Source organism: Amphiura filiformis, chromosome 11, assembly GCF_039555335.1.
Source record: "Amphiura filiformis chromosome 11, Afil_fr2py, whole genome shotgun sequence".
NCBI lineage: Eukaryota > Metazoa > Echinodermata > Ophiuroidea > Amphilepidida > Amphiuridae > Amphiura > Amphiura filiformis.
This window is the reverse complement of record NC_092638.1, coordinates 67,761,308-67,775,533: the sequence shown is the minus strand read 5'-3', so window position 1 is coordinate 67,775,533 and position 14,226 is coordinate 67,761,308. Positions and strand designations below refer to the sequence as shown.

The 14,226-nt window shown below is 34.6% G+C and overlaps 1 protein-coding gene across 1 annotated transcript; it reads right to left on the bottom strand.

Moving 5' to 3' along the window:
• Positions 1 to 13,497, bottom strand: LOC140165178 (equilibrative nucleobase transporter 1-like). Its single transcript, XM_072188620.1, has 10 exons — positions 13,288 to 13,497; positions 11,771 to 12,233; positions 10,584 to 10,707; positions 7,554 to 7,646; positions 5,051 to 5,261; positions 4,473 to 4,688; positions 3,468 to 3,572; positions 2,002 to 2,188; positions 1,163 to 1,286; positions 1 to 315 (listed from the first exon to the last, which is right to left on the bottom strand). Exons 2-10 carry the CDS (start codon positions 12,172 to 12,174, stop codon positions 139 to 141), a joined length of 1,641 nt encoding a protein of 546 aa, XP_072044721.1. The 5' UTR covers positions 12,175 to 12,233; positions 13,288 to 13,497; the 3' UTR covers positions 1 to 138.
• Positions 13,498 to 14,226: the final 729 nt, after the last annotated feature.

Sequence of the window (14,226 nt, the reverse complement as noted above, 5' to 3'; positions counted from 1 at the left end):
TAGTTTGGGGGAAATAATTGATTTTACGTCAACAAACTTTTGTTAAAAGATAAAAAGTGACCGAAAAAAGATTGAATAATGAGTACATTCTATATAGAATATTCAAGGTCGAATAAAAGTGTGAATCGGGCCTTAGAGTTAGACTTTATCGGACCTTGTTTTATCTTCATCAGTCAATAAGTCCGATTCAAATTTAATCCATTCTTTAGAAGACTTGTTTAATTCCAGTAGTTTCTCTTTCCTTTTCACATAAATATGGATATAAATTGGAAAGAGCATGGTTGAAAGACACATCGCTATGAATGCAACATTGACCTGAAAGGAAAAAGAAATAGAAATTTATGTGTATTAATGCTCTGCGTGCTAGCCACAATCTTCAACATAAAAAGACAAAGTTTTAAGAAATTTTCTCAAAATATCAAGTGATATAAAAATTCAAATAAAATTTGAAACTTGTCGTCTGCAATCAACACCCGCATGGAGAGAGTAATGTTTGCGTGTTGGGCAACAGGCTTCAACATAAAAGATCCAAGATCATTGAAAGGGCAGTATAATCAATGACCGGTATATGAGTACCGTACTTAAATGATGCAAATCAAGGGCACAATCTGGTTTTCGTACCAATCATTCAACCACTACAACTCTTCTTGATGCTCAAGATTTTGTTGTAAATAACATGGATAATTTATTGTTGTGCTACAGGTATGGTCTATCTTGACTAATAAAAAGCTTTTGATGTGGTATTAGCCATGATATACTTATTGATAAATTGAGGAGATCCAATTATTCAAACTGATGTGGAAAATATGTCTTTGAGCTAATTCAAAGCAAATGTTTTCAATTCCTGTTAAAGTACATGTATAGATTTAAATTCCTGGTTTTCATTGCATTTTTTTTCTATTTCATAATTGTTATGAACTTGAGATTATATTCTGATCATAATTGTATCACTTTTGTATACTATCCTGTATTATACTTCATTGTATGAGGGCCTGCTTGGAAAGCAGTGCTGGTCAGTGGTCACTGAAGTTGCTACCCTCAGTATAAAAAAAGATTAAAGTGACACAACATGGCTTATAACTCTCTTGTCCCTTCCCAAAGTTCAAGATTTCTTTGATAAACTTGAATTTAATATAAATGTTTTGATAAATCATCAACTTACATAATAATGATTTCCCTGTAATGGTCCCTGTACTAGGAGAAAGATTGGGTACTGTAGAAGCGAAAATAACCCAGCTGCTGCAAAGAGGACACCTAACATTGTAGCGTAGTATCGGGTAGGAAACCTGTATTGGACACAATACACAAATATTAATTTACGATAGGTACTACTACTTTTTTTAACATTATGCTATAAGTAAATTGAAAAACAACCATTACTAATTGTAGGGATGTCCACTGTCAACACATTTGCTGCTAGAACAGTGTCCAACTCAGTGTGTGTCTATGCAAACACAGCTCAATGCACTAAGTCCCAGACCTGTTAAATGGTGTAACAGTACTTATTTAAGCCTAAACAGGTTGTTTCAAGAAATTCCTTATTCCACCAGAAAACATTAACCAAACTCTTTCCTGATTGGTCAGTAAATAGAGAGGACCTTTATCAAGGGATCAATTTTTTTAAAGAAAAAAAATCAAAGAGATGAGAACTACAACAGGTTGAAGTGACAACACTCTGTGCATCATGGTGTTGAAATGCAATTATCTCCGAATTTGGATTGATTCAGACAAGCAAACTTACATACTTTAACTATTTTTGAAGACAAAATGTGCAGATGTTAAGAAATTGATGGTAAGGCTACATCTATAGGTCCTATATATTGCCATTGGCTGTAAGAGAAACTGAAACTTCATTTTTGGGGTAGGGGAAATTCCCTTTACATAAAACTAAAGCTGTATGAAAGAATTGTTGAAAACTTAGTGTGAATTACAGCCTAATGATCCTCTTTCTTTCGCTCTCTCATTGTATGAATCATTGGCAAATTACCTAATAATACTCACGCCATAGGTAGAAACGCTGAAGCTATGCCATACAGGAATGCTCGCAATACAACTTGTAAAACAAATGACACATACTGTAATTGGATTACAGGTAATATCACAGATATGGAAAATAAAACGGACACAGCAGTGGTGATTACATACACCAGTATACTGTCCTTTAAGTCCTGGTATAACGCCTTCTCAGCTGTGTAGAAAAAAGAAAAAATGGTATAGAAATTGAAAGTTTTATGAGTTGGTAAAACGTTTTGATAACATGAAAATATCTGGTTATATTAAGCTTTAAAACATTTTGTCTCAAATATCACTTCATTTAGGCCTCCTAATGTTTTTATGTTTTAATAATGGCCTATCCACCAGACACCTTCAATGCAAAGTCAATAATTAGCTTAGCTAATACATAGCTTCAAATAAATGTATCAAAAAGTTTGTGAATACAATGATTGAGCACAAATAAATTGTTTAGTCAAACATTTTTGGGAACAATTTCAAAATATTATTATGTTTTGTCAACACATTTTTGTGGGGAAGACCAGAACAAGGAAAGTGTACTGTAGAGTGTAGCTTGCAAATATGTAGATGTGAAAATGCAATGGGCTATTCTAGTTGAAATCCATATACCTACTATAGTATAGAAGACATGACCTTTTTCTCCCATTTAAGGGGGATATAGGCCTAGAATTCAAATGGGGTCACCCATTCTCAGAGATGCCAACATTAACATCCAGAAAATATGGAGGCTTCAAACAAAAAATAGGGAGGTTTTCAAAATTACATGCAACTTCATTGGCACATAACTTGTCAGAAATAGGGAGGTTGTCAAATTTGGGTGTCAAAATGGACAAAAATGTTTCCCAAAATAGGGAGCCTCCCTCAAAAATACGGAGGGTTGGCATCTCTGCATTCTTGAAATCCACACTCCATGTGTGGAAGATGTCTATGGATTTTAACTGAAATAACCTCCCAGCAAACACAAACCGTTTTACAGAAACTTTGTGTAAAACATTCTAACATAATGTTATTTAAGAGTTGACCAAATTATAATATTTTACAATAACATTTTAACAACATGTTTGAAATGTAGTTTTAGTGTGTTTTCATATCATGATCATTTAATATTTAAATGTTATTAAAACGTTCAATTTGAATAAAACCAATACATGTTTATAACGTTTTAAGAACATTTTTGTGTTTGCTGGGTCTTTATGTCGAAGCCTATGAACAGCATGTAAAGATTTATCCCATACACTGTATTGCTGTAAAAGTAGAAATTTTCGCGAGGTTTTTATTTTCGCGAATTTCGGGAGTGGACATAAAAACGTAAAAATAAAAACTCGCGAAAATAACCTTTTGCATTAGGTTTCTATTGTATCAATATCAAAACCGCGAAATTTAATTTCGCGCAATTGACAAAATCTCGAAAATATCTTCTCGCGAAAATATTGACTTTTACAGTATATCCTTACCGTCGATTGCTTTTCTTTTGTTTCTATCTAGCAGAAGTCCTGGTAATGGAGATATGACCACCCCAGCACATTGCACCATAGTCATAATACTCGTGAAATGACTTACTGCATGTATGAAGAAAAGATTTTAGTCAAACATTATTTACAACAAAATTGCATAAAATGTTCATGAAAAGTATCCTTACACTGAAATAACATGCATTTGCATCAGAAAATCATTAAATCCCACGGATTTGTTTTGCACATATTGATATTTCATGTAAAATTCTGTAGGCCCTACAACCTTATTTGAGCAAAATATACCACTTTAGAAGAAAGGGTCGGATAAGACTTTAAAAATAACATATTGAGCTATTCGTCATTATAAGCGCTTTCCCGCTACGTTTGAAAAGTGATCACTGTCATACGAGCATGTGCTTTTCATGAGTCTCCTTAAAACACCTCTTCCTGTATCCCCAATTCCAAGCCACTGTGATTTCTTTTGTCCCTTTCCCCCATTGCTTCTTCCTCTTTGTAGCGCCTTGCATGTGGGATTGCATCCTTTGGCAATTATGGTGTATTATAACCCCTTTCCCTTTTTTGTTTTGTTGTTTATTTGTTGCATTATTAGCGTGATATAATGTATAAGGAAAAGTTAATAGAAATAGTGCCACATTTGAAACTATCCTGTAGGCCTTAGCGTCAAATTTTAGTCCGTAATATTTAATTATATGTTAATAAATGCGTATCAATTGTTGGAAGTGATGGTGCATCAACATCTTAGTACGCGTGCAATATTTTTACAATTTCACTTCCAACAAGTGATACACATTTATTAACTATTATGGTTTTAGGTTTATGAATGATATGCTTTTTGTTGAGAAAATGAATGTACTACCTCTAATTTTTTTTCCACTCCCCCTTCGAGGTGATTTGTTCTGGTGAGTATTAAAGGGCACATTTTTTTTCATTTGCACTACAACAAAATCATATCATTAACCTTTAATTCATACATGCAGGTTTTACCTGTACTGTGATCATCTCCCACGAGTTGTGTTATCCATGAATGGAATGTCCCAAGGAAGTATAGATCACGAAGCTGTAGAACAGACACCCAGAGTAGGAAGAAGGCAAACATTGGCGAGACAAAGGCACTTGTCATATTGGGGTATTCCATCATCTCCTTATGGGCCTCACAAAGCTGGATGGATTGTCTTCTTGTGCGTTTGCTGCGCTCATTACCTTCAAGAGGAAAAGCAAGGAAACTGTATTAGGTCATCAGCGAGGCTGTTAAGTAGTATTTACTATATATAACCTTAAAATATGTAAAATATAATTGAAATTGAAAGTACGTAATGAAGGGTTTTATTTGAGAATACGTACATGTACTACATTAGCTCGCAGCAGGGTGGGCAGCATCCCACAGGAGGCAAGTCTTCTCATATGGGGATCTGCCTCTCCCGCTCCCTTTGCTACGCCACTTTTCGTATTGGGAGGCCGTTTTTTTTTCATCTATACGAGTCCTTATACGTGCCTTGTAAGGGGGTCAAAAGCCCACAAATAATTTGTTCTGAGTAACAACTAACAACATCTTTTTTACGTACCTTTTACTTCTGTGTATAATTTAGAGCCAGAAGAAATCCCATTACTTGCTTTGCCTTTGTGTTCGTCACAACGTGCCTTCGTCTTAGATGTAGGTGGCCATACTATTCTATCACGTGGTAGCAGTAATGTGTTAATGACAAATAAAACGAATGCTACGGCAAAGAGAGTGAAGCAACTGATTTGTAGAGAAATCCCGTGTTCATAGGCGACCTGAAAGAGAGAAGTTAGTTAGGACTTTTTTAAAGGTGTGTGCTCGGTGAAGTGGACACACCCTGTGTATGTCATATCAAAACTTTGTCCAAGTCTTTGATACTTATTTAATAAACAATTTGGTTTTTGCTCGAATGGACAACGTATGTGTCAACGTATTTGCTGTTGCTCAGACAAAATTAATAACACAGCATTTGAAAAAATAAGACATCCCAGCTAACACACTACGTTTTCACGACATTCGCTGACGTTGGACTTAGGTTGTCATTTACGTTGTAAATACGTAAATCTGTGAACTCGTATTCGTGTAGTGACAACGTCATTTTGGACGTTGATTTTTGGACGTTGATATAACATCATTATGACGTTGTAATAACGTTGTTTCGACGTTGATGCAATGTTTGACCAGACCTGGTAACAACGTTTGAATAATACGTTCAGAAAACGTTACACAAATACGTATCTGAAAAATAGTTTAGATATTGACACCATGGAATGTAAATTCTTCCATTCCAAGGAGTTTGTTGTCCAGCCAAAATTTTCTCATCGTGTCTTTTGACGATCGCCTTTAGGCGTGAAACTCAAAGTAACGACTTCCTGAAGTTCTTAACTTAAAATTTTTATACGCTCTCCCTTTTTGGGATTGAGCATCATTGTTGCCGGATGTTAATATAATGTCTTTTAAGACATTAAAATCACGTTGTCTCGACGTATAAAGCACGTGGTTAAAACGTGGTTTAAAAGTCATGAACTGACCCAGATACAACGTCATCTACGGACGTCGTTAGTACGCAAATTTATGACGTTGTTTCGACGTACAAAGTACGTTATTACAACGCCATATTATAACGTCATAGTGACGTTGCTTCGACGTTCACAACTTGACGTCGAAACAACGTCATAATGACGTTGCATTAACGTTCGGGAATAACGTTTTCACGACACGAATACGAGTTCACAGATTTACCTACTTACAACGTCCATATATTACGTTTGTACGACTTTATATAACTTTTAGACAACGTTGTAACAACGTAAAATTGTTAGCTGGGATGTCATACTCTTCGATCTATCAATGGCCTTTGATACCGTTGATCATAATATGCTTCTCTATTAGAATGGCTCCACCATTTTCATAAGTTTCATTTTGTTTATATTTTATTTTGTATATTTTTGATTTGGATAATAAAATTGATAGTTGGTATAATACCATGTTATTTATATTCATCTGAGTGACCAATTAAAATACATATTCTAAATCTTTAATAATTCAATTAACCTCAATCCTCTTCAGCCTTACCATTGCTGATTGGCTCAGTAAATCATAATAGTCTTCTTGCAACCAATCAGCAGATAGTACTCATAGGGTTAACCCACCACCATTCTTACCATATTGGTGATTGGCTCAATAACTCAAGTCAAAATAGTCTTGTAGCCAATCAGCAGGTAATACTCACGGGGTTAACCCCGTGGGTTAACCTACCACCATTCTTACCATATTGCTGATTGGCTCTAATTAATTACAATACCGTAGAATTCCATCTAGAAGCATATATGCCTCTAAACGAGGGGTTTTTTTAACGAAAGATATGAAAGGCCAATACCCTTCTCAAAAACATTGCAATAGATTGGTCTTACAAATACACATGTTTGTACAGCCGCCTTTATCAGTAATATAGTTGTTTAAACTCCAAATAACGTTTTTTAAACTCCAAATAACGTTTTTGCTGAGAGTGTCTGCCTCTTGTCTGAAAACCTCGTTTAGAGGCATATAGACGGAATTTTACGGTAGTCTTCTTGGTACCACCAGTCATGCAGCAGACAGTACTTACGAGGTTAACGTACTTGGGCTATTATTGTGTCTATTAAAAGACAATCTGACTGATAAACGATCATCAAGTAAATATTGTCTTTATCACCTATTGTATAAGTTATAGCAATCTTGTATTACCACGCGTGACGTACAACCATTCTTGTAACCCTATTTGAAATTGACACTCCCTGTCAGGCCCGTACATGTACGCATGATTTTTTCTGGGGGTGCTGATTTTGAAAAAGTGGACTTTTTCCCAAGGGGGGTTCAATTTCGTGAAAAGTGGACTTTCTTCACAAAATTTGGACCATTTTTGACACAAAAAAAACCTCGCAATTTGTGATATTTTTGGACTTTTTGTATACTTTTGCATTTTTTTTGGAGGGGGGGGCTGCTCCCTGTGCGGACTGAGATTAAGGTCATGTCTTCCTTAGGAGTGTATGGATTTCAACTGTAATAACCCAATAGGATATTTTTACCTTGACTGTAAGCAGGATGATGGCGGATGAATCGATGGCTCCGTTATAAACAGTCACCACTGTACTCCTCTTGCTTATGAATAAGTTGCCGATCTACACAAAATTAAGCGGGAAAAGAAAACATTTTATGCACTTCATATATAAGGGATCGGAAATATATATATATTTTTTTTTTTACATACGCAGCATTAATTACAAAGTGTTACTACATTTTAAACTTAAACAAAATACAAGAGTATACTCAAAGAATCATGTTATCTGAAAACCAGTCTTTAAAAATCAAATAAGATACAGTACATGTACTTACATGTATGGTACCGGTACCAAATTAAAAATCAAACCTCCATTTTTTAAAATGGGCAGAAAGTTTTCCCCTTTTTTTGGCAATAAAATACTCGGTTTCTCTGTTGTTTTTAATAAAAGCCTTACAACTCAAAAAATTTAGCTTCTTTTTTTGAAATTTGCAAACATAAATATAGTATTTTATACATAAAATTAAGTATGTAATGAAATTATCTTTACTAATCCCAAAGATCATATCAAAATTTGAAATGGAAAAATCAATATCGTGTTTATCTTGAATAACTTGAACAAAGTTATCCCAAATAGGTTTAACATGTTCACATTCACAAAAGATGTGAATGATTGATTCAGGAAATTTATCACAAAAATCACAAAGTGGGGAATCTTTCCGCTTAATTTTGAATAAAAAATCATTAAAAGCAATTGCCTTATGGAAAACTTTGAAATAAAAGGAACGGAGCCTTGTATCGATAGAACATTTAAAGTTACGTAAATGAATTTCTTCCCAGTCCGTTTCTTCATGGCCATTATCATCAGAAACTTTTTCAACAACAGTTTCCCAAAAATCAATACGACTCTGTGGCATTATAGTGCCTGTCAAAATAGAATAAGAAAACCTTGGAACCTTTTGAGCCTGAAGAAGACCAGAAATGATATCATCAAAGATGTTAACATTATCAGCATTTGAACCCCGAAGCCACGAACTGGGAATACATTTCATGAGAAAATTATATTTCCTCCTGTCTTGATTTGAAATACCAAAGTCCAAAACCAATTCTTCAAACAATTTACTACCTGGTAAGTGAGGATCTAAAAAGTCGTTAATATACACAATACCCATGTCACACCACTCATCATAACAAAAATACTTCTTGGTTTTGGACCTAATATTTCTATTGTACCAAAGACATTGATTAAAACCCATGTCAGAAAAATTCTTATTATAAGTTTGTTGACAGGCCCTGTCACGATAAACATACCAAGTCCTGAGAGAGTCAGCTAATTGAGTACAATCAAGTTTATTAAGGAGACTCTCAGGAGCATATGATTTCCATAATAAATCACCATACTGCTGATCCATTTTTGTGAGCTCGATTTTTTTCCAAAAATTATTAAAATTATTATCAAGAAGTAATTTAACCCAAGCCATTTTTTGTGCCAAACAGAAATTGTATGGGTCAATCATTCGAAGACCACAATAATCAAAATTATTACAAAGATAAACTCTTTTCACTCTATCATTACCACCATTCCAAATAAATTTATAAAACATCTTATCAAGTTCTTTGAAATAATGTTTAGGGATCCTAATACATAAAACCGTAAATAAATAGAGAAGCTGAGGTAAGAGAAGAGTTTTTATGACACATATTTTCCCGATCATAGAAAGATTTCTCGCACGCCAACAGTTCAAGATACCTTGAATTTGCTTTAACTTAACTTTATAATTAAGATCAAACATACAAGTACTTGTAGATCGGGAATTAAGAGAAAACTCTATACCCAAAGTTTTAAATCGATTTCTCTTCCAAGTAAGACCCTGCTCGCTAAAAGGAAAATTTGAAGACCCTTTTTTTTTTCCAACCCAAATAGCCTCAGATTTAGAAAGGTTAATTTTACAACCAGAACAATTTGCAAATTTATTCAAAGTAGCAAAAAGGTTATCAAAAGAATCTTGAGACCCATCCAAAAAACATGTTGAGTCGTCAGCTAAAAGAGAAATTTTCAACTCATCATCACCAATAGGAAAACCTTTAATATTGTTATTTTGACGCACTGCAATAGCCATCGTTTCAATAATTAATAAAAATAAATATGGTGAGACTGGGCAGCCCTGGAAAATTCCTTTTACCATATCGATTGATTCAGTTAAGAATCCATTATTGATAACATAGCTCTTTCTACAAGAATAAATAGTTTCAACCCAGGAAATAAATTGCTCCCCAAAATTAAAATGTTTCAGGACGTGTAATAAAAAATCATGACTAACACTGTCAAAGGCCTTTTCAATATCAAGGAGCAAAATAGCACCAGGTATTTCATTCGCATCGGTATAATCAATAATATCTAAAATTAAACGAACATTATTACCAATATTCCTTCCTTTAAGAAAACCAGATTGATCAGAATGAATAAGGTTATGAATACATTTCTTCAACCGAGTGGCCAACACTTTAGCAAAAATTTTATAGTCGACTGTCAGTAAAGAAATTGGTCTATAATTCTTAATATACAAGATGTCTTTATCTTTCTTAGGCAATAATGTTATAATACCATTTCTTTGAGACATTGACATAAGACCATTTTCAATTGAAAATTTGTAAGAGTTAAACAACATGTCTTTGTAGGACCTGCATGCAAGCCTCCAAATTGCATTCTGAATGTACGAGGAATGTCCTGATGATATGAAATAATTATATATAATTGGTTGTTGTTTTCTTTGTTTGTTTGGTTTTTTTTTTTTTTGTTGTTTTTGTTTGTTTTTAGTTGGTTGGTTTGGTTTGGGGTTTTTTTGTTGTTGTTTGTTTGTTTGTTTTTAGTTGGTTGGTTTGGGTTTTTGTTGTTGTTGTTTGTTTTTCCCTCAAAATTGTAGGCCTATGCCTAATGACCACTTTTTTCACAAATGTATACCCCATTTTTCATTTTTGATACACCCAAATGACCCCCTTTTTTAAAACAACATTTTTTTATACCGATATAAATTTCCTGACATCGGTACAGACTTACCTGCATATTTGCAATACCTATGACAATTCCACCCATAGTAATTCCTGCTATAGAAGGATACAGTAATTTTGATGTGTCTGGTGTACTTAATGCTAACATCAGAAGACCACTGCATATCACCACACTGCGAAAGTATGAGAAACCAAAGTTAAAAGGGGGTTGATGAATATAAGAGAGTGTTGCACTCAAATCTTAAAATTTTCGCAGCAATCTATATAATCAATTAGTCAGGTGGTCTTCAAAGGGCGCAGTCTTAGCTGTCAAATGCCGTTTGTTCTTTTCAATTTTCTTGTTTTAATCTCGAGGATGTAGTTAACAACGAAAGGGTAAAATGTGCCACTTAGGCCTAGGCCTACTATATGGAAGAGGGCTGTAGGCCTACATGTAAATCAATGATTGCATCAAGTTTATGAAGAGTTTCTTCGTGAAATCAAAAGAATGCATCGACACAACAATGCAAAATTATTTTGACTGGGTTTTTTTACTGTTTTATCATGATACAGGTATCTCTTTTTCCCCTTGAAACAGATTAGGCCTAAATGATAATTCACATTTTGCTGTAAAATTAAATACATGTATGTCAATTATTATATCATAGTAAATACTGTTCTCTTTGTCACTCAAGACATGTTAAAAGACAAACAAATATTGCACACTGTTATAATTAAATCATGTCAACGAAATATTCCATATCGTATACGTTTGAAATTTTACCGAGCAATTGTTACATAATCATTAATTAATTAATCATTAATCATTAAATTGATCGGTGTTTTATTGTTTTCTGGGCTATCGTATCAAATGAGGTGTCAAAATGCGCAGAAATACATTCTGCTTCCAACGCATTTTACACATTTGTAATACAATAACCCGTTTTTGAATAATGGCCATTATTTAAGGGGGGTAGTTACTTTTTGGGGGATATTTTTTTGGATATAACATTCTATCCAAAAAGTGACACAAAAGGGTTTTTCATATACATTTGTGTTTAATGAAGCAGATCTCTGGATTGCCGAAGCCAAAATGAATGAAACAAACGGTATTTGAAAGATATATGACTGCTCCCTTGACGTTGATGTCAACATCATGTCACAACAGTATTGTCAAAAATCTATAATATGGCTCTTTCCCTGTGTTTTGTTATTTGATAACGGCAATGAATATAAACACAAGACTCGTAGGCCTACCTGAAAATTAATCTTGGTATTCTAATGGAACATCTGTCCACTAAAGCTCCTGTTGGAATCGCCATCATCCCACATGTTACTGTTGCTATGGTGAAAACCAGATGGAGGCACGAATCTTGAGTTCTACAAAGACCTCTTAGTTCCTTGTCACATAATAAGTCCTGTTGTGTTGCATTCCCTGCATGTCCGTATGTCCAGGTTGAATTGTTGATATCTGACGAAGTACCACTTACAGATGTGTCGTACGTGTCCTTTGAAAGGTTATTTGAACAGCCATGGAAATAGCCTAAGTCTTTCAGAACAAAAACGAGTGAAGCCCAGCCGTACTTTAATCCACCGAAGAGGAGGCACTCGCCAAGACCAAACGCAAAGGCCGCCAAATTCCTCTGTTTTGACGATGTCATTATGATGCATGTGACCTTTAACGATTACAACGTTCCAATAAGAGAAACATTATAAAAATCTGAAATACACGAAAAGAGAAATTTATAGAAAATTAATAGTCCTACATTTTTACACATGCATTAAAAAATTGTCAAAAAACATCCAGCCGTTAAATCCCTTATCATCTGGCTGTCTATCGCCAGCAGTGTTTCGTAATGAAAAAAAAAACAGTCAATATGTATGTGTTGACGATAAAAATTAAATGTTGGAAAATGACCATGTGGACAAGCAGCTTTCTAGCTCGTCGACGTCACAATATCGGGCACAATATCCCTGGACGAATTAACCATGTTAACCCAGACCATAGAGTCAGCAAATACTAGAATAATATTTACCAACTAATGGTAAATCCGGGGGTGGTAAATAATTTTAAAGCAATACAATGTATAGACCAAATACAAATTCTCACATACCTTTTCAGTATATCATTTAAACATCTTTTTAGCAAACCCGATTACCATTCAAAGCTGATTAATAAACACGCACAACAGAAATCGGCAACCCATAACGTGAATGCGAAATGCATGGTATACTGAGTAGGCCTGTTAATTCAAATAACAGGTGACCTTGAGCAATGAAGCTCAATGGGCCCGGTCAATGGCAGAGAAATTATATGCAATATATACGTACGTGAAAATTAATGTATGCCATATAGCAACTAATTATGGTTAAATATAATGCCATCCATAGCTATGCCTTCAGCAACCTGATTAAGCAAAAGCATTTAACACAACCAGGGTAGTGTGTGTATTATTTTATGGAAGGATGTTTCAATTATGTAACGTCCGTTGTCTGTATAGGGCCTACTTAACATACAATCTTCAACGGCTCACAAAGAAATCAGTACGGGTTAATAAAATGTTTATATATAATCTCACAGATTTGAAATTATTTAAGAAAATCATGTGTGCTCAGTAGCATGCAGCAAATAGTTGTAGGCCCTATGATATTAGGCCTCAATTATATTTGCGAGAATGCTGATCGAGGCGAAATGTCTTGAAATAATTAGGCCTATATTTTGCTGGTCTAGGCCCTAGGCCTCTAATACTATACTAGTTTTAACACACACTCACCTGTTCAGTTAAAAATCAAGGAAAAATCCTCGGAGTTGGCAATTTGTAGCTATTTGTCATAACTGCTTGTTGGTACTGCATAGCCAACCATATAGCGACGTCAAAATATGAAGGATTTCAGTCAATTTTATTATCTGACCGATTTTGTTAAGAGCTAGTGAAGCAAAGCAAACAAAATAAACTGAGCGAGCCAGTCGTGAATATTCAAAGTGCATGTGATTTCATGGTTTGTCGCTTGCATGAGTCATTGGTATTAGATGGCCCTGTGAAGCGGTGTATCCGGCGGGGGGGGTCAATATAGGCCTACCCGGTAAAAATACCATAAAATACTATCCAAATTCTCTATAGTCAAATTGGCGAAGTTGCAACAAAAATAGAATTTCGCTCCATTTTCTGGAAATGTTCTACCCGATATATGACCACTTTTTCAAACTTTTGTCACCACCAAGCCAGAATTTTAGTGAAAAATAAATTACGCCTCAGTGCTTTGTAAGAATATGTATCCACACACCTGATGATGAAGTAACGAGCTAGTGAGAAACCGAATCATGAATGTCAGCAAAGCGAGTCGCATGCATAATAACAAAGCTACGAATAATGATTATTTTTAATTTTATTAGTATTTATTTTATTGTCTCCACGTACGATACTATGTTAGCAACTTGCGTACAAACGAATTGAAAAATACGATTACGATAAAGTGATGTATTAGGCCTATATCGCTTAGTTCACTTTGCAAGTGTATTCACGTATCGTCGACGGACGTCTAGGCCTATAAAAAAAAGTGTCCTAACCATAAAGGTGCAGGGTTGGTCTTTTTGAATAATATCGTCACAAATTATCAAATATCGTCGATACTATCGTCTTAAATCTATCATGACACCGTCAAACAACTAGTGAAGTTTCATTTCAAAAATATCATCACAGCGTTAAACAACT

What these genes read in the sequence shown, in the direction of transcription:
- LOC140165178 (XM_072188620.1), bottom strand. Translation starts at nt 12,174, where the DNA reads ATGACATCGTCAAAACAGAGGAATTTGGCGGCCTTTGCGTTTGGTCTT. An exon ending in TCATCCTGCTTACAGTCAAG is followed by an intron (nt 5,262 to 7,553) that starts GTAAAAATATCC and finishes TCTCTCTTTCAG; the next exon opens with GTCGCCTATGAACACGGGAT. An exon ending in GGGAGATGATCACAGTACAG is followed by an intron (nt 3,573 to 4,472) that starts GTAAAACCTGCA and finishes TCATACATGCAG; the next exon opens with TAAGTCATTTCACGAGTATT.